This window comes from Protopterus annectens, chromosome 10.part0, assembly GCF_019279795.1.
Source record: "Protopterus annectens isolate FY-2018-M chromosome 10.part0, PAN1.0, whole genome shotgun sequence".
NCBI classification, from domain to species: Eukaryota; Metazoa; Chordata; order Ceratodontiformes; family Protopteridae; genus Protopterus; species Protopterus annectens.
Window position 1 is genome coordinate 783307883 of NC_056744.1, and position 26907 is coordinate 783334789.

General features: G+C 41.1%; 1 protein-coding gene across 1 annotated transcript in view; it reads right to left on the bottom strand.

Moving 5' to 3' along the window:
• The window catches only part of WLS (Wnt ligand secretion mediator), a 903497-nt gene that overhangs the window by 438458 nt on the left and 438132 nt on the right, over nucleotides 1-26907 (bottom strand). The window contains exon 5 of the mRNA XM_044085601.1: nucleotides 549-685. Within this exon, the coding sequence (XP_043941536.1) occupies nucleotides 549-685 (137 nt within the window). The remainder of the gene's footprint in view (nucleotides 1-548; nucleotides 686-26907) is intronic.

The window sequence follows — 26907 nt, forward strand, 5'->3', positions numbered from 1 at the left end:
CAGCAGTTTTATATAACACACTGAAAATGCAAACTAACATTATAGAGCTCTAATTATTATAATGACTGTTCTTAAAAAAGTAAAAGCTAAAGCCCGTCTTCCAATGTTATCAAAATCAACAGGAATAAAACAGCAGGAAATGAAGTACAAATTAACTGTAGTAAGACTTGGATGGGCACGTAACATTCAAATGGTCACTTTTTAAAAGAATAAATCTGCATGTACTTTTAATATCCCTGCATAATGTATGCCCATCACAAAAAACCCCAGCAGTATTACTCTCTTCATGTTGACCTATAATGATTTCAGGAATGCATCAATTTAAGAACAAGACAACCGTTTCAAATAACTGACTGCAAGCCAGCCTGTAGCGACATGATGGACTAAGGAAATAAAGGCAGCAGACAAATGAACCGGGGTGATGCCACAGACTAAAATATAAAAATATCTGACAAAGAGGATGTTGCCAACTACAAAAACATAGTTTAATCTATAAAACTGATGTCTGTCCTGCAGCAAGAAATTTCTTGTCAAACTTGCTAACTCACTTTTCCAGAAGAACTGGTGGTCTAGTCATCTTGGTAATTCGTCTCCAGTACCAGACCATGATTATTACAATGCTGGGAGTCAAGAAGGTTTTCATCGCAAACCATACCTTTGTGAAACCACCATTTTGATGAATGCTCTGCAAAGCAAAAACATATGACCACGTTAACTTTTTATCAACAGTAAGCAAAGAGGCTGTTAAGTAAGAACACAGACATCAGTGTAATACACACCTAGTGTCTCATCATATGATACTCAGTGACTCTTCCTGCTTCTTTAATACTTTAATTACCAAACAGGTAACAAGTCTAGTAATGATGTACACAGTTACCGGTACACTGAATCAGACATTTCACACTAAGAATTCTTCCTTGCCCAATTTGGCAAATGCAAACATTCTACCCAGCATTTAAATTTAATTTTTACTTTATCAAGATATGTAAAAAATAAATTTAAATGCTGGGTATAATGTTTGCGTTTTACTTTATCAAGATATGGACTTCCGCGGTGGCGCAGCGGTAGCGTTGTTGCCTCACAGCAAGAGGTTCTCCTGTTCGATTCTCAGCTGGAGTGAGGGGAGTGCCTTCTGTGTGGAGTCTGCATGTCCTCCCCGCAGTTAGGTGGGCGTTCGAAAGACATGCATAAATGGGCGTGCCTTCGTTGAAGGTTGAACATCGAGCTGGCACCTCGGCATTCGTGAAAATCTACTGCCAATCATTCGCGGACCGGAGTCCCGCTGTGGCGACCCCTAACCGGGAAAAGCCGAAAAACAAAAACTTTATCAAGATATGCAGGATTACATTCTGAAATTTTACCAAAAGGAATGCAACTGTGTTATGAACTATTTTAGAATATTACGGCAGAGGCTCTGTCTAAACTGTACTGCCTTTTTATTATTGCATTTTACATTTTTATTTGTATTTGCACCTTATTTAAAATCTAAATTCCAGAAGTAAAGTGCATGAACATAAATTCACATCATAAACCAAAACTTCAAAATAAGCATCCCAATGAACAAGCAAGATGTTTGATTGCACTCTATCTGTTGTTATTCACACAAATGAAAACATGAACTGCATAAGGAAAGTACAGTTGTGTACCTACCATAAATGTAGATGTTTGAGTGTATTCACTGCTGCAGTCATTACAGTTGGGTTATCCTGCTGGCAGGCTACAAGCAGTCGGCCTGAATTCCAAAGTCTAGGTCCGGCGTCGGTTGCTGTTGCCTCCTCCCTGACGTCAGTGTGCCAGGGGTATAAAAGATGCAGCTGACGCCATTTTCTTCAGTTTTTCTTGCCCCAGATGTCAGGTGCCCCCAAAAGGGTAGGCTAAAAATATGTCTATAAAGCATGCATGCACCAAGTAACAAGTTTCCTTCATCTACAAGCAAATACACCACATAGGTTGCATACAATAGAGAAGTACAGAATAGGTTCAGCACAGATAAGGGGGATGTTGGGTGGGTAATCTGGACTGCAACAGTGACTACACTCGAACATCTATGGTAGGTACACAACTGTACTATGTTCATCATGTTTTGCTGTTGCAGTCATTACAATTGGGTTGAATCCCAAAGCTAAGATTGGGAGGCTGGTACTAAATAGAATAAGGAGTGGCTATGAGGCCCTGCAGGACTGCAGTGGCAAAGCCTGCCCTGGATTTGGAGTAGAGTGGTAAATGGTAGTGCTTTGTAAAAGTGTGCACTGAACTCCGGGTTGCAGCCTCTAAAATGTCTTTGGTTGGAACTCCTCTGAGGAAGGCTGCTGAAGTGGCTGCTGCTCTGGTGGAATGTGGCCTAATGCCCTTAGGCACTGATTTGCCATGTTGAGAATAGCATAAATGAATGCAGTGACCTATCCACTTTGAAATAGTCTGCTTTGAGATAGCCTTTCCTTGTGATCCTACAGCATATGCTACCAGTAATTGCTCAGTCTTTCTGAAAGCTTTGGTTCTGTCCAAGTAGAAGCACAGTTGTCTGTGTATGTCCAAAGAATGCAGAAGTTTTTCACCCTTATTCTGTGGGCTTGGATAAAAGGTAGGCAAATTAATAGTTTGACTTATAAAATACAACAAAAAACCAGGCTTAAATAGTGGGAAGTATACTTGCTGTGTTCAAGTCAGTCACGTGGTTTCTACTGGACGCTTGGATTCATTTTTACATGCTGGCTGCGTGTTTTTTCTACAAGCTATTGCCCAGTGGATGAGTAGGTTCGAATGAACACTCTATGGTGATTTTGACTCTTTTTTTATTGGATTAAGAGTTCGCAAAGTAAAGCGGTTTGTAGGTTACAACTTCGTTTCTTTTTGTGGAACATTTGGTTACCTTTTGTGACTGACTTGAATTGAACACAGCAAGTATACTTCCCACTATTTAAGCCTGTTTTTTTGTTGTATTTTATAAGTCTTGTTTATTATCAGGCTAACAGAGTGTAGTGAGCATTATTCTTTGTTTTTAAATTAATAGTTTGGTTAAGGGCCACACTGGGTCTTGAACATAGTGTCACAAGGTTACAGGTTCCACTTTCACACCCTGCCAAGGGCAAACGGTATGCCAGACCTGTTTGTCCTTAGAGAAACCCTATCTGGATGGAAAATGATAAAAAGTTCTACAGCCATGAGTGCCTGTAGTTCTGAGACTCGTCTTGCAGAGGTTATTGCTAGGAGAAGAGCTGTTTTCCATGATAAAAATTTTATATCCGCTGTAGCGAATGGCTCAAAAGGAGGCAGAGTGAGTTTTTCCAAGACATAATTGAGGTCCCATGCAGGTATTGGTGATCTCCTTGGAGGCCGTACATTTTTGGCTCCTCTGAGGTATTGCCTTAATAAAGGATGAGAAAAAATAGGGGGCTCTGTATTGTAATGAGCTGAAATGGCAGAGGCATGAATCTTAACTGATGAAAAGGCTAGGCCTTTGTCCAGCATCTCAGTTAAGTATTGCAAAATCTGAGGGATATTTGGAACAATCATGTCAATTCCTTGTGCCTGGTTCCAAGATTTTCTGGTACTGGGCCTCCTGCCCTCCAAGATAACATCCATCACCGCTTTAGAGAGAGGTGTGTTTTGAAAAGCTACATTATCTGCCATGCTGCCAGATTTAAGGTCCTGAGTTGGTTGTGCAGGATCTGATTGTTTTGTTGGGTCAGTAAGTGAAGAATTTGAAGTAATGTCCATGCTTGGCATTGAGTCAAGTTCCTTAGGATTGGGTACCAGTGCTGGCGTGGCCAGTCTGGGGCAATCAGTATCATTTTTGGCTTTTCTTGTCTGACCTTTAGGAGCACCTTGGGTAGGAGAGGCAGTGGGAGAAAGGCATATACTGTTAAGTTCTTCCAGCTGAAAGATAGACCATCCACTCTCCATGCTTGCTTGTGATAAGTCCTTGTGCAGAATCTCTGTAGTTGGCAACTGTGAGGAGAGGCAAATAGATCTATGTCCAGACATTCCCAATTCCTTGTTATCATGTTGAAGACATGTGGATCCAATTTCCACTCGTGGGGATCCATGAGGTTTCTGCTTAATTCCTCTGCCAGAGTATTTATCCTTCCTGGCAGGAATTGTGCTTGCAGATGTACTTGATAAGTCAATGCTGTGTCCCACAAAGTCATGGCTATTCTGCAAAGGGGGTAGGAATGTGCACCTCCCTGCTTGTTTATGTACCACATGACTGTAGTATTGTCTATCTTTATCAGTAGTTGTCCTGGATGAAGTAGGTCCTTGAAGACTGTCAGGGCATTTTGAACAGCTAGCATCTCTTTTTGATTGATATGTAGATGCATTTGGGTTGCGGACCATGAGCCCTGAATACATCTTCCTGCCATGAGGGCCCCCCAGGCATATTCCAATGCATCTGTTGTCAATGTCTGTCTGGCTGGAGTATGGTGAATGGCTGCCTCTTGTTGTGGTGACAGGCCTTTGCCCACCATCGAAACTCCTGTTGCAGGCAGGGAATGAGTGTAATTACTGCTTCCAGGCTGTGGCAATGTTGAGTCCAAACACTTTTTAGATACCATTGTAGTTTCCTCATATGCAGTCTTGCATATGGAATTAGTAGAATGCAGGATGCCATGAAGCCCAAAGCCTGCAGAATTTTTCTTGCAGTTAACTTGGGTGTTTGTTGACAACCTTTTGAAATAAGTAGTCAGTTGCCTTTGTTTGTCTGGCGTGAGATAAGCCATCTGGGCAGTTGTATTTAAGCTTGCACCCAGGAATATTATCTCGAGAGGGTACAAGTTTCGATTTGTTTTTGTTTACTGTGTACCCTAGGCATGTTAATAATCTTTTTACAAATGCCAGATGCTGTAGCAGAATGTCCTTGTTCTCTGCTTGAATAAGGCAGTCATCCAAGTAAGGATATATTTGTATTCCTCTGTCTGCAAAATGCAATTACTGGTGCCAGGCATTTTGTGAAGACCCTGGGCGCAGTAGATAAGCCAAAGGGCAGTGCAGAGAATTGGTAGTGCATTGAGCCAGCTATGAATCTGAGGTATCTTCTGCATGATTGTCTGATTGGGACATGCAGGTATGCATCTTTTAGGTCTAAAGCTACAAGCCAAGCCTTCATGCCCAGCATGAGCAGAAGCTGCTGCAGAGTCAACATTTTGAATTTTGGAATATCCAGGTATGTGTTTAGAATAGATAGATCCAGTATTGGCCTCCAGGCTTTGTCCTTTCTGGGCACCAAAGACAAGCCTCGAGTAAACTCCTTGTCCCTTCTCTTGCTGTGGTACTTGCTGAATGGCCCTCATGCCCATGAGGGATGTAACTTGTTTTTGTGCCTCTGCCCATTGATTTTTTTTTTTTTTTTTTGGCAGGTCTGGCATACCGTTTGCCCTTGGCAGGGTGTGAAAGTGGAACCTGTAACCTTGTGACACTATGTTCAAGACCCATTTGTCCTGGGTGATTAGGTGCCAGTTGTGAGAAAAAAGTGCTAGTTTCCCCCCTAAAGGAGCTGCCAGAAGACAAGTGCTTGGTGCTGGCAGGGGGAAGTCATTGGGACTGCTTTCTGTATGGCTGTGACTTGTCTTCTCCGCTTTTGGAGGTAGAAGCACCCCATTGTTTAGACCTGTATGAGCCTTGGGGCTGGGATCTGCCTCTAGGGCATCTGTACCTGCCTCTTTGTGGTCTGTCTGACACTGGAAAGGACCAATTATTTGTAGGCCATAAATCTTGGAGGCTGTACCTGTAAGAAATCCTTGACCGTTTGCATAGATTTGGCTTTGTCCTCCATTTTCTTCAGCACCTCTTCTGCTTTAACACCAAACAAGGTATCATGCTGTAATGGAGCATCTAATAATTTTGCTTTAACATGATCGGGCAGATTCTGTTCTTTTAACTAAGCATGTCTCCCAATGACAGAACCCGTAACAGCAGCTCTGCAGGAGGCCTCCAAAAAATCAAAACCACATTGTAAAGTATGCTTTCCAACTTGTTCAGCTGCATGCAATAAATCCTGCATTTCTTTATTTTTTTGTACATTCAGAATTTGTCAACATTTTCTGTTTAAGCAGTGACATAATATATTGCTGATATTTGAGCATATGAAACTGACAATTTAAAGCCATTATAGCCAAGGTGGCAGAAGTGTAAATCTTTTTTCCCCATCTGTCCAGTGCCCTGGAATCTCTGTCAGAGGGGGTAGGATTTTTTGCAGTGGAAGCCTTGACCCCCTTGGGACCCTGAGAGATGGTTTCTGGGTCAGCAGCAGGGTTTTTAAAAAGACATTTGTGGGAGTCTGGAACCCTGTAGTATCTGTCTGGCTTAACTGGAGCTGGAGGTAAGGAGTCAGGAGTCAGACTGGACTCTGAAAATACATCTACAATGTCTAGCACAGGTGGAATAGCCAGGGGCTGTACTAAGGCAGTAAAAGAAAGTATCCGAGCCTTTTCTTAGATTCTGAATAATCTTGGCTCTCCCAGTGGAAATGTTCCCCTCATGGTATGCAATGTTTCCCCAAAAAAATAATCCTCAGGAGGAGAAGCTGACGGGATAGACTCTTCAGTATCAGAATCCTCATAAGGAGGAAGAGACTATTCCTGATCAGAAGAGGAATCTGATGAAATGGAAATCTGATCTGAAGATTCATATTCTACCTCTTGCCTAGGCCTCCTGTCAGGAGGGGGATGAGAACCCCTGATTAAAGTAATCAGGTCTTCGGCCATTTTGAGCATCTGTTTTTTAGGCATGGAGGCCTGTCCATGGGGCTGGTGTACTTGTTTCTTTGTCTTTAAAGCTGCTTTAGTCTTTGCCTTTGAAGCTGAAGTAGTTTTAACATTTAATTGTGTAGGCCTGAAAACGCCCGCAGAAGCCGATGCCTGCTCAGCGGCTCCGGACCGATCTGAGGGAATGGTTTCCGAAAGTCCTATACCTTGAGTTTCTGTAGGCCTGGTTGACTCCACGTCGGAGTCGTTATCGGCCTGTGGCTCTAAAGTAGCGGTCATCAGGGGCTGCGAAAGCGCCTCACTGAGAACCGGCGACTGGCCTAGAAGAAGCCTCGTTGTCTGTTTTGGACCTCAGATGCCTGTCCTTCTATTTTTCTTTGTGTTTTTTGTAAACTCCTGCAGTCAGCTGTTCCGACGGCATTATACAATTGAATCTTCTGCCAAAGTAATGAAATGCAAAATCGTACCGACGCTTAATAGTGCGTTGGTTAAATCTAGCACCAAACCGACAACTAGCAGCGTTGTGGTCAGGGCCTAGGCAAGGAATACAGTAAGAATGAAAATCCTTATGAGGTATTTGCTTCCCACAAGAAATGCAATTAACTTTTTTCTGACATCGGTCTGGAGCAAGAAAAAAAAAGTTTCCCCAATGGGATACTTAGCTTTTATTGAAGACTTCGGATCTGAAATTCGAACTTGAAAATCTCAGGAGTCGGCCGACTGGCACTTGCCAACTGCTTTTGCTTCGGGCACCGTGCAGCAAGAAATACTTAAGAAAATAGCGTCGGCTGCATCTTTTATACCCCTGGTGCATTGACGTCAGGGAGGAGGCAACAGCAACCAACGCCGGACCTGGACTTTGGAATTCAGGCCGACTGCGGGTAGCCTGCCAGCAGGATAACCCAATTGTAATGACTGCAACAGTGAAACACGAACATCAAAAAACTTTGCAAAGGATTGACCACCACACCTAACCACGAGCCATCAGCTATACAACTTAAGTGAATTGCCACAAAACAATATGACACGACTATAAAAAGATCAAAATACAGACAAAGAAAATCATGTTTTTGGCATGAAGGGGTCAAGCTCTCAAACACCCATGACACCCCCTGCTAATTTTATATAACTCTGATAGTGCACAATGAGGTAAGGGCAAATCCTCACTCACTGCTCTTCATTGGCCTCCAACACAGTAATACCAGCAGACTCAATGACATCATTCTTCTACCCTTTCCGCCTGCATTACAGCTATTTGACATTACGAACATTTGACTAAAAAGCTTCATATAGGGGTCGACTTTGCAAACATCGACAGTTTACTATGCATGCACTGATAGGCAACTGCAGTGAATATAAAACTTTAACTTAAAAATATAATAAACTATTATTTGCACATACCGAGACAGAAAATCAGAATAAGAAAGTGTCAGAATCGCCCATCTCATTGTTAAGTCAGTATAGCTATATTTTCTGTATCAATCTACCAACATTTGTAATGATTTTTAGGAAAATTAAATCTTTAGACCTAGACATTCCAAAACCACACTTTAAACACACTGTAACAGACATTCATATTTAACAGCAGCAGAAACTACCGGTGAAGATACCTTCTTAAAAATGTTTAAACTTTAGAATACTTTGTTAGAAATGTCCATTTCCATATTATTTACATCTTCCATCGAGTACCTTACTACATTCTTAGTCAAGTAGTGCAAGCTGTACTCTCTTACCATCTGGACAACTGCAACATGTACTACCCAAAGCTACTAACTTCAGATCTTAAGCATTTGCAGCTAGTGCAAATTTTGTAACCTGCTACTAACTAGGGTCTGGAAGTGCCAACATACTATACCAGTCCTGCAAAGTTCAGACTGCCTCCATTCAGACATCTATTAAGTTTAAATTACAGTTTACTAGGCCCCAAGTGGCTTGGGTTACCTCGTGGATACTGAACGTGGTTCCTGTCCTTTGTCTCCTAGAGCTGCTAGTGATTTCAGCAGTGTCTTGAATTTTCTGGGTTCAGGCTTTTGTACACCAATGTCTGCACCTCTGGAACCTATTAAATGTCTGTCTGTTTAGAACACCAGAAAACTGTAAGCACTCAAATCATTTTCTTCAAGTTAACCAATGAATAACTGGTCGTGATTCAGTTTATAAGCCATGGCTGTCTGATAAAACATTCACTTTCTTTTAATGAGTAACCTACTTTTGCATAGTGTCTTACGTTTCATTATTTATCTGGCACTTGTTACCAGAAATGTCCAACTGAGCATGCGCCCTTTTTCAGCAGAGGCCCAGGAAGAAAAGCTCCACAAAAAGAAGTGATACAAAACAGTAATAGTCAAGATTCTACAACAATTAATTTTAATCAAGTTTATTTGTATTTTACTTGTACAGTACTTGGGCTCAAACATTTTAAAAAGCCTGGCCTAAAACAGGACAAATTAACATGACTAGTAAGTGTGTAATCTGATAAACATATTTTTCCATTTCAACAAAAATATCACCTTGAAACTCCAAAATGTTTGCTTTAATCATATTTTGATATTCTGTGCTACAGTAATGCTTAGGATTGGTCTCTCATTTTATTTTATCCCAAAATGAGCATCATGGGCTCTATCAAACTGATTTTTTTTTACAGCCTGCCTTTTCATTGAGCAGTTTATGCTTTTTTACAGACACAAGGTAGCATTTTTTCTTTCACTTACAGCTGATGGTGCTGCAGTTCATGATTTCGTAGCCTCTACAAACATTACAAACCATGTCTGCATTTTTGTTTCAGTGAATGATTCCAATTTGTGTTGAGGATAGGCTGCTTTATGCATTTAAGCCTTCTTAAAGCTCTGCTTTTCTAGCTAGTTTGCTTTGAAGTACTCAAATTGTACTCCTGAAACAATTGCCAGATCTTCTCCCCCAAAACCTCCCTGCAGTGACAGATGGTAACAGCTCTGCTAATCACCTATACCTGAAAACTGCCAGTCCAAACAAGTGGTAAGGCTTGCAGTATTCACTATACTTTCAGGCAGTCCTTAAATTATCTGCAGTTGCATGTAAGCAACAAACACTGGCCAAAAATGACAGTAGGTACCCTCCTGTTTAAATCGTGGTACAGCTATCACTTACTTATTTTTGGATATATTTTTTGCATGAAAAACAACTAACCGTTTCACTTTACCTGAAAATATGAGCACTTAAACAACTTCAATGAGACACAATCTGCAGATAGGAAACTGTGAGATGAACATTGAATGGCATGTCTAGCCTACATTATGCAGGCTGAGAAAGATTCCTTTCTGAAACAATGAGATTTGAACACGAAAGCAAAATGATGGGACTTTCATGTCTAAGGAAAGACATAGAATGAAGGCTACAGAGGGTTTCCAAGGCATTAAATAGCACAACTCATTGTACAGAGAAAAATGCAACTTTTTGACATGATCAGCTATGGTGGAGGGTGGAGTTTTCCTTTTACTTGTTATCCTAATACAGGGACCTTATCCTACAAATAAATTAAATGAGCTAAGGATTACTTTATGGATGTTAGTGGTATCATTACCAACTGACACAAGGTAGTCTGTGGTTTGTTAAAAAATGTAAATCACTGATGAAAAGCCACTGACCGTATTGGCAGAAGCTTTAATACATTGTACAAAAAAGAAACTTAAAGCACGATAAAATTCATACTTTTAAGGAGACATTTAATTTTTTTCATTTAGCCTTGGCAGCCTATTAGGAGCCAATAACTGCCATTGTATTCCCTTAACTGCTATCCTGCTCTAGAAATTCCAAGTCAGCGTGTAGTTTTCAGTCTCACACACACAACAAAAAAATGGTCTTTACTTTACACTACTGTACTGTGTGTTTATATAATGCATTACTGGTATCAATCTTTTTTTCCCCAGAAATATTTTTATAAGTAATTCAAATATTTTTGTATTAGCTGACAATATCATTTAACTTGACAAATTTAACTAAATGAGACTTTTATAGCCAGATTTGCTCTGAAGATGTTCCAGTTTACTTGTGGAATGAAAGAACCTCATGCTTTTAATAAAAAGCTTTACCCAGTACAGTCATCTTTTTTGCAGTCACTCGGTGCCATGGACTAATTCATGTGAGATGCGGTGTTTTTGATTTGTGTTTCATGAAGTGCACTTGACATGGGAGACGACAAAGGGCTGAATGGGACAGTGAGAGAACTCTGGTGATCCTAGAAGTTCTGGAGAATTTATTTTTGGCCTTGCACAGCACTCTGGGAGATTTGAATGCATTAATACAAAAATTCAATTAGCTTACTGGGGAGTGGGAGGCTCAATGTACATTTGAAAAATTTAACAGTTACACATTCTGCAAGATAAAACTGAAGACACTGTTTCAAATAATTCTAATCACAATTGTACAACTCTAGTGAAGCATCTGAAAGTCATGTCTACACTGATCTTGCAGGGAATCCTGTGAAACTTGCAAACTCTTTCAATGAACATAATGACCAGTTTTATATAATAAGACATTCAAAGGCTTTTAAATTCTATGATGGAAGGATTTTAATTCCATGATGGAATAGGAGCTACAAAGTTTAAGCACAAATATCTCACACTGGAAAATTTGTATTTTGATGCTTACATGTTAGACAAACATAAGAAGACTTTTTCTGCAACCTTTGTATAGATTTGTTAAAATAAAAAAAATATGCCTTCTGTAAAATTTACCATAGGACATCAGTACTTTTGCTTATTGTTTTCAATATCTACATCGAAATGCTGGACTTTTGTATTTTATGTTAAATGACAAGCGATAGAAGCACATTTTTGGAAACACTAGTTTACATGGCCATGGGGAACATATTATTTGAAAAACATTTTATGACAAAAATCACAAACTATTCACTGTTACACTGAACATTTATCTGTGGACTGATGAAAATTGACTCAGCATTTATTTATAAATAAGATAAAACCACAAGCAAGACTTCATAAAATACAAAATATGCATTTACTTCCAATTATATGCACACAAATTACATGATCAATTTCACATGACCATCTTGAAGGTAATTACACAATTCTAAAAATGTGCACATTTATATCATATTTCTCAAATGAAATCTCTGAAATACATTTCAAGCATTCTAAAATAATGCAGAGTACTACAATCACTTTTAATCTTAATATTATAAATATGCCCATGTATCCTATCTCTTACACAGATTAAGCAAGATCTTGAAACTTATAAAATGCCCAGGGGCCATATAACTTAGTGATGTTGACAATAGAAAACCCAGGCTTGCCTGCAATAAACCTACATCAACTGCAGCCATAACACTTAGATGTGGGTAAATTTGACCTCTGCATTAACGGCCTCTTCATTACCCCTACCATCTCAATACCTTTCAAATAACTTCTAAATTCCTACCCCCTTTATTACCTCTAGTCAGATTTGTTATCTCTAAATCAGCAGTTTAAATGTCCCAGTTCTTATTCATAACATTTTGTAATACTTATTGCATCAACTATGTGTATTAAAAACAGTCAATGAAAAAAATAAAAATTAAATTATCATGGTGTCTTTTTAGAAAGATTATCCATAGGTTTTACTTCTTTCAACCCTCCAACAAGAATGTTGCTAGGCTACTTTGAAGGAAAATATTTTGCTCAACAATCCAAACCCTTCTTAATCCAAGGTTAAATTTCTAACCCTATTTAAGTCTGACTTTTAATATTGTTCTTCAACCACTCATGGTGCATAATAGAATAATGTAAATAGTATTACTATTCACATTTGTTTTAAGTAATCTTGGTCTTTAAACATGTCTTAATACAGTTCTTTTATACCGTAACATCTAAATGTGTAACTTCTCACTTGAAATAAAGAGTGACAAATTCCAAAAAGCTTGTAATGGAATTTGTGATCCAAAATTCCATGCAATACAGCTTTCAAACCCTTCCAAACAAAATAAATATAATGGCAATAATATCCTTATAATACAAATTATTGCATACTTTTCCCAAAAATGATAAACCTAAATTGACAATTTGGTGACATCTACAGCCAGACCTCATTTGCTTATAAATGTGATCAAAAAAATGATTTAACACATGCTGTGCACAATCACTTTTACCTATTCCAATGCATAGCTGGCATCATTAATCAATACATTACCCATTCTAAAGTGACGTCTTGAGAAACAGCTGCATAAAGACTTCACATCTACAGTTACTAAAGAAAGTCTCCCTCCCAATCCGTTACACTTTTAATTTTGCTTTTAAAATAAAAAAGTTGCTGCTTAACATCACTGTTTTTAATACTGTGTCAACAAAAATAGAAATGAGTCTGGGGGGATTGGTTCTCGAACTTTGGGGGGACAAAATCTGTTTTATATGTACATATTATATACACACACCTATATACATGTATATAATATATAAAATATACATACATACACACAGACATTATACAGATAAAAATCTGCACATATCGGTAATGCTCCTTCTGTTGTTAAATTAATAAACAGCTGTCAAATGTCTCAGTCTTATAATAATCACTTTGGGAAGCTATCGGGATAATGTTTTTATCCTAAAGTTTTAGTCATCTTCAAACACTCCTAAACATTACCACTATGACGGGTTATCATGGCAGTTAGATTAAGTTTGCTCTATTTTAGTACTCTTGTACAAAATAACTGCAAGTTGCTGTTTTTTCATAAAAGTAGTTTTATAAGTGGATCAAATATGTATGAATCAGCTGAAAGTACTATGGGACTTTTCTTCTGCTTCTTTCGGCTTTTCCCGGTTAGGGGTCGCCACAGCGGATCACTGTCCGCTCATGACTGGCAGTGGAGTTTTTATGGTGTTGAGTTGCCAGCCCACCTTCTACAGAAGGCACACAAATGCACACACTCACACCTAGGGCCAATTTAGAGTGTCCAATCCACCTACAGCATGTCTTTGGGATGTGGGAGGAAACTGGAGCACCCGGAGGAAACCCACACGACCACAGGGAGAACATGCAGACTCCACACAGAAGGCACCCCAGCTGAGAATCGAACCAGAGAACCTCTTGCTGTGAGGTGGCAATGCTAATGGCTGCACCCTTACTTTTAAATAAAAGTTTTATGGGCATTTTGATTTTGAACTTACAACTTACTTGCTGAAAAAAAAAAAAAAAAATGTTTTTAATAAAAAGCTTTCCCCAGTATGGTTAGTAATTATACCAATAACTTGGTAAAAGAACATCAACATAAAATTCAAACCATGCCATACCATTTTCAGTGAAACAGGCTCGAGTTGAATCCTTTTCCTGATCAACTTTATCTTGCAAATTCCTTCCCTTACCACATTTAAAATATTCAGGGTGGGCAAACCACATTGCTTCCGACTGGAGCCATTTGATTTTTTCAAAACCTTTTTGCTGGTCTGCTTGGAGACGGACATTCACAAAAATGTATGTGACAAGTCAAAAAAAACTGTTAAAATTCAGGTAAAACACCCATTCTGTATACTACAGATTGTCAGGTAGAGAATATATACACATACACACATGCACGCGCACATACACACTTCAGTCTCATTTACAGAGACAGAGTGTTACTTAGGTTTGTTTGCCTGGGTAGTGCTCTGATCAACAATTGACCATTTTTGTACACAGCACAAGTGAAGTAATTCACAGACAGTAGGTACAGCAGATGATTTTAGAAAATTCCACAGGCATTAACATCCTTTATATATATATATATATATATATATATATATATATATATATATATATATATACACACACATATATATATATATATATTTTTTTTTAACATTTTTCAATGTTGGCTATGAGTCAGAGATTAGCATACTCAATCAACATTTTGTGAAAAATAAAAATATACAGATAGCAGAATGTTTCCACAGCTGTACGTAACCAATATTTTGTAAGGCAACTGTGTGGACAGCCTGAAAACTATGGCTTTAATGGCCCACAAAAGTGAACAAATCAGAGAACTGTGATTGCAGTGCCTGATGTAAAAGTTATACTTTTGCACTACCTTTTCTAATTTTAGAAGATGTAGTGCAAATAGCAAGAAAGGGGGAATTAGACAAAAGGCAAAGTACTAATTTAAGCTTGGCAAATGTGTGTGGTAAAATACAAAATTAAATGACAAGTTTTATAAGACGTCTAAAACTGGTCACAGAAAATGAATACTCAAAAGCAAAAGAACAAGGTACCACTGTTACCCTTATGAGTATATGTTGCATGTTGCAGAAAGTATAAGGAATGCAAGAAAAGTACAGTTGTGTACACTTACCATAAAGGTAAATGTTTAAGTGTATTCACTGTTGCAGTCATCACATTTGGGTTATCTGCTTGCAGTAGCCCTCAGTCAGCCTGATTATCAAAGTCTTTGGTCCTGCATTGGTTGCTGTCTCATCTTCCATGACGTCAGGTAGTCAGGGGTATGAAGCATGCAGCCGACACCATTACATCAGTTTTTCTTGCCCCAGATGTTAGGTGCCCCCCTCAATGGGAAGCAATTAAATATAGATCTACAAGGTTATACCGCCAACAAAAAATCAAATACACCAAAAAGCTTTTAAGTATAGTAAAGGAGAATAGAAATATAGCCAAAAGAAGCCGGGGCTGGAGGGAGGGTAACCATGAATACACTCAAACATCTACATTTATGGTAAATGTACACAACTGTACTATGCTCTTCCTGCTTCACTGTTGCAGTCATTACATTTGGGTAGATTCCCAAAGTTAAGGATGGGAGGAGGAATTTAGATAGCTTTAGGACCAGCTATAAGACCCTGCAAGACTGCAGTGGCAAAGCCAGCTCTGGATTTAGAGAAAATTGGCAAATGGTAATGTTTGGTGAATGTATGTACAGAACTCTAGGTAGCAGCTTCTAGGATGTCTCTGGTAGGGACACCTCTGAGAAAGGCTGTAGAGGTAGATGCAGCCCTGGTTGAATGGGGTCTAATCCCCTGTGGGATAGGTTTTCCATGGTGCTTATAGCAGAAATTAATGCAATGGCCTATCCATTTAAAAATGGTTTGCTTTGAAATAGCCTTCCCCTCTGCCCCTGCAGCAAATGCTACCAGCAGTTGTTCAGATTTCTTTTGAGGTTTAGTCCTGTCCAAGTAAAATCTAAGTTGTCTGTGCACATCTAAGGAGTGCAGTATCCATTCCCCTTTGTTCTGTGGATTAGAAAAGGTGGTTGGAAAATGAATTGACTGATTAAGAGCCACACTGGATACCACCTTGTGGCATGAAAGAGGGATTGGTCCTGAGGGACACCCTGTCCACATGAAAGATGATGAAAGGCTCCACTGTCATAAGGGCCTGTAATTCAGATACCCTTCTTGCTGAAGTGATTGCTGAAAGGAAAGCTGTTTTCCAAGAAAGGAATTTTAACTCTGCAGTTGCAGCTGGCTCAAACGGAGGAAGAGTGAGTTTTTCCAATACAAAATTAAGGTGCCGGGCTGGAGTTGGGGCTCTCCTGGGAGGTCTTAAGTTTCTGGCCCCTCTGAGGAACTGCTTGAGCAGTGGGTGAGAAAAGAGGGGTGGTTCTGTGTTGTAATGAGCTGAAATGGCTGAGGCGTGAATTTTGCTGGAGGAAAAGGAAAGGCCCTTGTGAAGCATAAGTATTGAAGAATCTGAGTTAAATTGGGTGCTGCTGTGGCCATCCCTTGAGTTTGGTTCCAGGCACAGAATATTTTCCATTTTTCAGCAGAAGATTTTCTAGTACTAGGCCTCCTTGCCTCCAAAATGACATCCAACACTTGTTTACTGAGGGATGGTAACTGAGAGATTAGGTAATTAGCTAGGCTGCCAGGTTCAGGGTTTGAAGCTGGGGATGCAGAATCTGGCTCTCCTGCTGAGACAGCAGGGTAGGGGTCTGAGGTTGGTGCCATGGGGCCAGCTGTGACACTGCACAACAGGGGGTACACCAGTGTTGGCATGGCCAGTCTGGTGCAATCAGTATCATCCTTGGTTTGTCCTGTTTGATCTTTAGTAGTACTTTGGAGAGGAGAGGCAGAGGAGGAAAGGCATAAACTAATAGATTTTTCCAGCTGAAGGACAGAGCATCCACTTTCCAAGCTTGTTTGTGGGGAGTCCTTGTGCAGAATTTGTCCAATTGGTAGTTCTGGGGGGAGGCAAACATGTCTAAATCTGGGATCCCGCATTTGTTGATTAACATGTTGAAAATCTTTGGTTTCAGTTTCCACTCGTGTGGGCCCATAAGATTTCTGCTTAGTTCATCTGCCAGTGTATTTAGTTTTCCTGGCAGGAATTGAGACTGTAGATGAACTTAGTAGCTCAAGGCAGAGTTCCACAGAGCCACGGCTAGTTTGCAGAGGGGGTAAGAATGGGTACACACCCCTGCTTGTTTATGTACCACATAACAGTCTTTACCATTAATTGTCCTGGAAGAATGTGGTCTTTGAAGGCTGTCAGAGCATTCTGTACAGCAAACATTTCTTTTTGATTGATATGCAGGTGCACTTGACTTGGGTTCCATTTGCCCTGAATGCACTTCCCTGCCAGGTGAGCCCCCTCATGCATAGTCTGATGAGTCTGTTGTTAGGGTTTGGGCGGCAAGGGGTAGAGTGAATGGTAGTCCCTTGTTTTGGTGGCAGGCCTCTGCCCACCAAAGGAACTCTAACCATAGGCAAGGTATGATAGGAATCATTGCTTCTAGATCTTGACAATGTTGACACCATAGGCTTTTTAGATACCACTTTCCTCATATGCAGTCTTGCATATGGAATTAATAGAATGCACGAGGCCATGAATCCCAAGGCATGCAGTATTTGCCTTGCAGATAGCAGGGTTTTTGTGGCCACTAGTTTGAAGTAAGTTGTCAAATGAATTTGTTTCTCTGGCGTGAGGAAAGCCATCTGGGAAGTTGTGTTCAAGCTTGCTCCCAGGAATATAATTTGTTGACAGGATACCAGATGTGATTTATTTTCGTTTACGGTGTACCCCAGACAAGTTAACACCTTTTGTACAAATGCCAGATGATTAAGAAGTATGTCCTGGCTGTCTGCCTGAATTTGACAATCGTCCAGGTATGGGTATATTTGAATATTTCTTTGCCTGCAAAATGCAATGACTAGAGCTAGGCACTTTGTGAATACCCTGGGTGCAGTAGATAGTGCATGCAGCCTGCTTTGAAACATAGGTATTTTCTGCAAGATGCCCTGATTGGCATGTGTAGATAGGCTTCCTTTAAATCCAGTGTTGCCAACCAGGCATCTTTGCCTATCATGGGAAGCAACTGGTGAAGAGTTAGCATCTTGAATTTTGGAATCACCAAAAAGGTGTTTAGGATAGACATGTCCAGGATAGGACGCCATGAGTTGCCTTTTCTGGGTACCAGGAAAAGTCTTGAATAGAAACCTTGACCCTTTTCCTCTTCTTGTACAGTCTGAATAGCCTTTAATCTTAAGAGAGAGAGTACTTGCTTTTGAGCCTCTGCCCACTGATTTGGGGGTAGATCTGGCCAACAGTTTGGGGTTGGTAACGTGTGGAAGTGAAATATGTATCCTTGGGAAACTATGTTTAAAACCCATTTGTCCTAGTTTTTTTTGCTTGCAGAGCAATCTTTCCCCCTAAAGGAGCAGTCAGTTGAGAAGTGCTTGGAAGTTTTAAAGTTGTCATTAAGACAGCTTACCATAGGGGGGAGTCTTACTACTCCCTGATTTGGAAGTGGGAGCCCCCCACTGCTTAGTCCTGCGCGTACCCTGGGACTGAAGCCTGGGTGTTCTGCTGGTTCTGGGTTTGAACCAAGAAGGCCTGGAAGAGGCAGGAAAGGACCAATTTTTTGAGGGCCAATGCCTACTAAATCTAGGAGGCTGCACTTGTAAGAAATGTTTACTAGTTTGCATAGATTTAGCTTTTTCCTCCATCTTTTTAAGAACAACTTCTGCTCTTTCGCCAAAAAGGCAGTCCTGATTTAAGGGAGCATCCAGCACTTTAGTTTTAACATGATCTGGCAAAGATTGCTCCTTAAGCCAAGCATGCCTTCTAAGTACAGACCCAGTGACAGCAGCCCTGCAAGATGCCTCTAGTGAAGCAAAACCACATTGCATAGTATGTTTTCCAACCTGTTCAGCAGAATGCATTAAATCCTGTAAATCCTTATTTTCAGCAAAATCCGGAATCAACATAATTTTCTGTTTAAGCAATCCAATAATATGCTGCTGATACTTTAATATATGAAACTGGCAATTTAAGGCCCTGATGGCCAAGGTTGCAGAGGTGTATACCTTCTTACCCCATCTATCCAGGGCCCTGGAATCTCTATCAGGGGGGCTAAGATTTTTGGCAGTAGTAGCCTTAATGCCCTTGGGTCCCTGTGAAATGGTCTCAGGATCCACAGTGGGATTTTTAAAAAGGAACTTGTGAGAATCAGGAACCCTGTAATATCTATCATGTTTTCTGGGAGCAGGAGGTAAAGAGTCAGGGGCCAAGCTAGATTCCAAAAAGGCATCATCAACAATGTCCAGCACAGGAGGGATAGCTAAAGGCCTGTGTTGGGGCAGGAGTAAGAAATCTCTAAGCCTCTTTTTTAGAATCGGCATAATCCTGGCTTTCCCAGTAAAAATGCTCCCTAAAAGTATGCAAGGTGAGGGAATAGAGTCCTCTGCGTCAGAATCCTCATAGGTAGATAAGGGTAAATCCTGGTCATCAGAAGAGACAGAAATTTCAGAATCCTGGTCAGAAGTATCAAATTCAGTCCTAGGTCTCAGAGGGGGAAAGTTGGCTTCCCCTGATTAAAGTAATAAGGTCTTCAGCCATTCTTATTTGTTTTTTAGGCATAGAGGCCTGACCATGCGGTTTAGGCGTCGGTTTCCTAGGCATGGTTCGAGTTTTAGGCCTAGAAGAAGAAGATGGCGTCAGTTTAATATGCAAGTCAGTAGGCCTGAATACACCCTCAGAAGCCGGTGCCTGCACAGCAGCTCTGGACCAATCCAAGGTAGAGACATATGCAGGCTCCACAGTTGAAGCATCTCGTGGCATACAGGACTCCGAATGGGTCTCAGTAGAGGCCTGCAAATCTGAAGTAGCGGATATCAGAGGCTGCGAAAGCACCTCACTGAGTATCGGCGAACTGGTGACTAGCTTAGGAGAAGTGTTGTTGGCAGCTTTGGACCTAGGTGGCCTGTCTCTGTCTATCTTTGCGATTTTTCAGAATGTCAGTAGTCAGGTGGCTTACCGAACACATATCTGGATAATTGAACCAAGTACCAAAATATTTAGAAGCGAAAATGTACAGACGATGAATAGTTTGTAGTTTAAATAAGGCACAAAACCGACAGCGAGGTACGTCGTGGTCAGGGCCTAGGGCAAGGAATACAGTATGAATGAAAATCTTTATGAGGTATTTGCTTTCCACAGGAAATACAATTATTGACTTTTACAGACATTGGTTTAGAGCAAGAAAAGGTTTCCCCAATGGGGTACTTAGCTTTAGTTGAAGACTTCGGTTCTGAAACTCGAAAACGAAAATTTCAGGAGTCGGGCAACCGGCACTTGTGAACTGCTTCTGCTTCGGGCACCGCACGGCAAGAAAGACTGATGTATTGGTGTCGGCTGCTTGCTTTATACCTCTGACTACCTAACGTCACGGAAGAGGAGACAGCAACTGACGCAGGACCAAGACTTTGATAATCAGGCCGACTGAGGGCTACTGCAAGCACATAACCCAAATGTGATGAGTGCAACAGTGAAACACGAAGGGCCATTTTGATGCTGTTTGAAAAATAAACCTAAGCAGTCTGAAAAGGAGACCAATAAAGTACAGTTGTGTACACTTACCATAAATGTAGATGTTCGAGTGTATTCACTGACTATTCGCAGTCATTACATTTGGGTAATCTGCTGGCAGGTTGCCCTCAGTCAGCCTGAATTCCAAAGTCTTGGGTCCTGCATCGGTTGCCGTCTCCTCTTCCATGATGTCAAGGGTATAAAACATGCAGCCGACACCATTTTCTTTAGTTTTTCTTGCCCCAGATGTCAGGTGCCCTGAGAAAGGTAGCAAAAATATTTTACCTTCATCTACAAGCAAATACACCACATAGGTTCTAGAAGATACAGAAGGAAAGATAAACACCAGAATGACTGGGGGATGGCGGGCGGGTAACCTGAACTGCAACAGTGAATACACTCTAACATCTACATTTATGGTAAGTGTACACAACTGTACTATGTTCTTAGTGCTTCACTGTTGCAGTCATTACATTTGGGTAGAATCCAAAGCTATGGTTGGGAGGTTGGAGCTAAACCGCATTAGGTGCAGGTATAAGGCCCTGCAGAACTGCAGTGGCAAAGCCTGCCCTGGACTTAGAGTAGAGAGGCAAATGATAATGCTTTGTAAAGGTGTGAACAGAACTCCAATTAGCAGCCTCTAGAATGTCTTTGGTTGGCACTCCTCTGAGAAAGGCTTCTGAAGTAGCTGCAGTTCTGGTGGAATGAGACCTAATGCCCTTGGGCACAGGTTTACCATGGTGTAAGTAGCAGAAACGGATGCAGTGGCTTATCCACTTTGAAATTGTCTGCTTTGAAATAGCCTTTCCTTCTGATCCTGCAGCATATGTCACTAGTAATTGCTCAGTTTTTCTTAGAGCTTTAGTCCTGCTCAAGTAGAATCTTAGTTGTCTGTGTACATCCAAGGAATGCAGAATTCTCTCCCCCTTGTTCTGTGGATTTGGATAAAAGGTTGGCAGATGAATTGTTTGGTTAAGAGCCACACTGGAAACCACCTTAGGCATAAATGTAGGGTTTGTCCTCAGAGACACCCTATCTGGGTGAAATATGATAAAAGGCTCTACAGCCACGAGGGCCTGTAGCTCTGAGACTCTTCTTGCTGAAGTAATTGCTAGTAGCAAAGCTGTTTTTCATGATAAGAACTTTATATCAGGGGTAGCAGCTGGTTCAAATGGAGGCAGGGTGAGTTTTTCCAATACATAATTGAGGTCCCATGCAGGTAATGGTGATCTTCTAGGAAGCCTTAAATTTTTGGCTCCTCTAAGATACTGCTTTAGTAAAGGATGAGAGAAGATTGGTGGCTCTGTATTGTAATGAGTCGAAATGGCAGAGGCATGGATTTTAATTAATGAGAAAGATAGGCCTTTGTCAAGCATCTCAGTTAAGTATTGTAATATCTGAGGAAAATTTGGTTCTGCTGTATCGGTTCTTTGTGCTCGATTCCAAGCACAGAATCTCTTCCATTTATTAGCATAAGATTTTCTAGTACTATGCCTTCTGGCTTCCAAAATGACATCCATCACAGCTTTACTGAGAGGAGTTGTTTGTATAACTACATGATCAGCCATGCCGCCAGGTTCAGTGTCTGGAGTTGATTGTGCAGGATCTGACTGTTTTGCTGGGACAGTTGTTGAGGTCTTTGAGGTAAGGTCCAAGCTGGGTATTGAGACAAGTTCCTTAGGACTGGGTACCAGTATTGGCAGGGCCAGTCCAGGGCAATTAGTATCATATTTGGTTTCTCTTTTCTGACTTTTAGGAGGACCTTGGGAAGAAGAGGCAGAGGAGGAAAGGCGTAAACTGATAGGTTTTTCCAACTGAAGGATAGGGCGTCCACTTTCCATGCTTGTCTGTGATAAGTCCTTGTGCAGAATCTTTTCAATTGATAATTTTGAGGAGAGGCAAATAGATCTATGTCTGGGCTCCCCCATTTCTCTGTTATTATGCTGAAGATTTGTGGATTTAAGTTTCCACTCGTGAGGGTCCATAAGGTTTCTGCTTAAATAGTCTGCCAGAGTATTTTGCTTTCCTGGCAGGAATTGAGCTTGAAGATGTATTTGGTAGGTCAAAGCTGTGTCCCACAGTGCCATGGCTAATCTGCAAAGGGGGTATGAGTGTGTGCCCCCTTGCTTGCTTATATACCACATGACCGTGGTGTTGTCCGTCTTTATCCTGGATGAAGTAAGTCCTTGAAGGCTGTTAGGGCATTTTGAACAGCTAGCATCTCTGTCTGGTTGATATGTAGATGCACTTGTGTTGGGGTCCATATGCCCTGAATGCATCTTCCTGCCATGTGGGCACCCCAGGCATAATCTGGTGCATCTGTTAAGGTTTGGCTGGCAGGGGATAGAGTGAAGGGCCGTCCCATATTTTGGTGACATGCCTTTGCCCACCATAGAAACTCCTGTAGTAGGCAGGGTATGAGAGGAATCATTGTTTCCAGACTGTGAGAATGTTGACTCCATAAACTTTTTAGGTACCATTGAAGTTTCCTCAAATGCAGTCTTGCATATGGAATCAGTAGGATGCCAGATGCCATTAAGCCCAAAGCCTGCAGAATTTGTCTTGCAGATAACTGGGTTTTTGTTGCCATCAGTTTGAAGTAGTCAGTTGCCTTTGCTTGTCTGGCGTGAGGTAAGCCATCTGGGCAGTTGTATTCAAGCTTGCACTCAGGAATGTTATCTTTTGAGAGGGTACCAGTTGTGATTTCTTTTCATTTATTGTGTACCCTAGGCATGTTGGAAGCCTTTTCACAAATGCCAGGTGTTGAAGAAGAATGTCCTTGCTCTCTGCTTGAATGAGACAGTTGTTCAAGTAAGGATATATTTGTATACTTCTTAGTCTGCAAAAATGCAATTACTGGTGCCAGGCACTTTGTGAAGACCCTGGGCGCAGTAGATAAGCCAAAGGGCAGTGCAGAGAATTGGTAATGCATTAAGCCAGCCTTGAATCGGAGGTAACTTCTGCATGACTGTCTTATTGGGACATACAGGTATGCCTCTTTTAGGTCTAATGTCACCAGCCAAGCATTCTTGCCCAGCATGGGCAGAAGGTGCTGCAAAGTCAGCATTTTGAATTTTGGAATGTCCAGGTATGTGTTCAAAATTGATAAATCCATTATTGGCCACCAGGCCTTGTCCTTTCTGGGTACCAAGAACAGTCTTGAGCAAAAACCTTGTCCTTTTTCCTGTTCTGGTACTGGCTGAATGGCTCCCATATCCATGAGGGACGTAACCTGTTTCTGTGCCTCTGCCCATTGATTTTTTTGGCAGATCCAGCCAACCGTTTGCCATTGGCAGAGTGTGGAAGTGGAATCTGTATCCCTGTGATACTATGTTTAGCACCCACTTGTCCTGGATTATTAACTGCCAATTTTGAGCAAAAAGTGCTAATTTTCCCCCTAAGGGTGCTGCCAAATGCTAAGTGCTTGGTGTAGGTACAGGGAAGTCATTGGGACTGTTTTCTGTAGGTTTGCACTTTATCTCCTCCAGATTTGGAGGTAGAAGCGCCCCATTGCTTTGATGTGTATGAATCTTGCACCTGGTATCTGGAACCCTTAGGGCATCTGGATTTGCCCCTTTGAGCTCTGACACAGGAAAGGACCAATTCTTTGTAGGCCAGTGTCTGCTGAATCTTGGTGGCTGCACTTGTAAGAAGTCTTTAACAGTTTGCATAGACTTAGCTTTGTCTTCCATTTTCTTTAAAACCTCTTCTGCCTTAATACCAAGCAGAGTATCATGCTGTAAAGGTGCATCTAGCAATTTAGCTTTAACATGATCAGGCAAATTATGTTCCTTTAGCCAGGCATGCCTCCTAATCACAGATCCAGTAACTGCGGCCCTGCACGAGGCCTCTAAGGAGTCAAAACCACATTGCAAAGTATGCTTTCCAACCTGTTCAGCTGCATGCAATAATTCCTGCAATTCTTTATTTTCTGCACATTCAGAAATCAACATCATTTTCTGTTTTAGCAATTTCATAACATGTTGTTGATACTTAAGCATATGAAATTGACAGTTTAAGGCTCTGATTGCCAAGGTTGCAGATGTATAAACCTTTTTTCCCCATCTGTCCAGTGCCCTTGAATCTCTGTCAGAGGGGGCAGGACGTATTGCTGTTGAGGCCTTAACTCCCTTTGGACCCTGTGAAACAGTTTCAGGATCAGCAGCAGGGTTTCTAAATAAAAATTTAGGTGAGTCAGGGACCCTGTAATACCCATCAGGCTTACTGGGAGCCAGAGGTAAGGCATCAGGGGTCAGGCTTGACTCCGAAAATACATCATCCACAATGTCTAAAACAGGGGGAATGGCTAAAAGCCTGTGCTGAGGGAGAAAAAGGAAATCCCTGAGCCTCTTTTTTGATTCTGAGAAATCTTGACTCTCCCAGTGAAAATGCTCCCTCAAAGTATGCAAGCTTTCCCCAAATGAATAATCCTCAGGAGGAGAAGCAGATGGTATAGACTCCTCTGCATCAGAATCCTCATAGGGAGGTATAAATAATTCCTGATCAGAAGATGAATCAGAAGAAATAGAAACCTGATCTGAAGATTCATAATCAGTGTCTTGCCTAGGCCTCATCTGGAGGGGGATGGGTACCCCTGATTAAGGTAATAAGGTCTTCAGCCATTTTGATCATCTGTTTTTTTAGACATAGAGGCCTGTGCACATGGTTCATGTGTCGGTTTTTTAGTTTTAGAAGTTGCTTTTGTCTTTGGTTTTGCAGCTGTCATCGGTTTGATATACAAATGTTGAGATCTGAATACACCCTCAGAATCCGGTGCCTGCTCAGCGGCTCTGGACCCATCCGAGGGAGATACATCCATCGGTCCAATACCTCGAGTATCTTGCGGCATGCCGGACTCCACATGGGTGTCGTTTAGAGGCCTGCGACTGGAAGGTAGTGGGTATCAGGGGCTGCGAAAGCACCTCACTGAGTACCGGCGAACCGGCGACTGGCTTAGGAGAAGCTTCGTTGTCGGTTTTGGATCTCGACTGCTTTTCTCTGTCCTTTTCTTTGTGTTTTTTATGTACTCCGGTAGTCGGATTGCTATCCAATGACATTTCTGGGTAGTTAAATCCGTTTCCAAAATACTTTGAGGCAAAAATATACCGGCGCTTAATAGTGTGTTGGTTAAATCTAGCACAAAACCCACAGCCAGGCATGTTGTGATCAGGGCCTAGGCAAGGAATACAGTATAAATGGAAATCCTTATGAGGTATTTGCTTCCCACAAGTAATACAATTATTAACTTTTTCTGACATCGGTATGGAGCAAGAAAAAAAGTTTCCCCACCGGGGTACTTAGCTTTAGTGAAGACTTCGGTTCTGTAACTCAAACTCGAATATTTCAGTATTCGGCCGACCAGCACTTGCGAAATGCTTCTGCTTCGAGCACCACGCAGCAAGAAAGACTAAAGAAAATGACTTTGGCTGCATGTTTTATACCCCTGACAACCTGACGTCATGGAAGAGGAGACCGCAACCGATGCAGGATCCAAGACTTTAGAATTCAAGCCGACTGAGGGCAACCTGCCAGGAGGTTACTCAAATGTAATGACTACAACAGTGAAACACGAAGAACATTGCACAAAAAACATTTTTTCATGGATTCAGTTCACTACTGTATCTGATTTTGAAGCAGTCTGGCATGTTAAAATTCCTGCTCCTGGAACAGTGGAGATTTTCAGGACTGACACAGGGGCCAACGTTAAAGTTGCATGAAGGATAAACTGAGATTTACAGTCCTGCAGACATACTGAAGTGGAGTGGTAGATTTCTTGCCATATACGAGTGGAAAGGACCCATGTTTAAGTTTTGATTTTATGTGCTAGATGGTCCATAATATGAATCATACAAAATTATAAGTAAGACAAGCATATAAGGGCTGAAGGATGTGCATATCTTGCTAATGACCAGCCTCACTCTAATCCAACCTTTTAAAAAAGACCAAGGACTACAACTTCTACAATGTATTTTAGGGTACCACTCAATTATTTAAGCTATGTTTGAAGAACAGCAGAGCTGTGCCATGCAAAAAGGAACTTAAATGCCAAGATAAATGAAATTAGTATAGACTTACTTGGTGAAAAAGTAGCTAGTTTCAATGTGAACCAGTAAAGATTAAGCAAACCACGAATGCTGTTCCATATGCTCTGACCACAACCAGGTGGGTGCCATTTCCTATCCCGTCTGAGCAGAAACAAATACTTTGCATTTTGAATGCAAAGCCTTTGTACAATTGAATCAACCAAGTGGTGTGTTCGTATGGCCCTACTAATTAAAAATAATGGTGAAGTACAAATATGTGCGAATGTAAAAACGATCAATGATGTAGCTGTGCATGAAAGGCTCATTCTGTTCTTGCTAGAAAACACAGCACCCAAGTTTGTTAATGCAAAAGTGTTTTCCACAATAGATTCTTCAAGTGGACTCTGGCCAATGCCTTT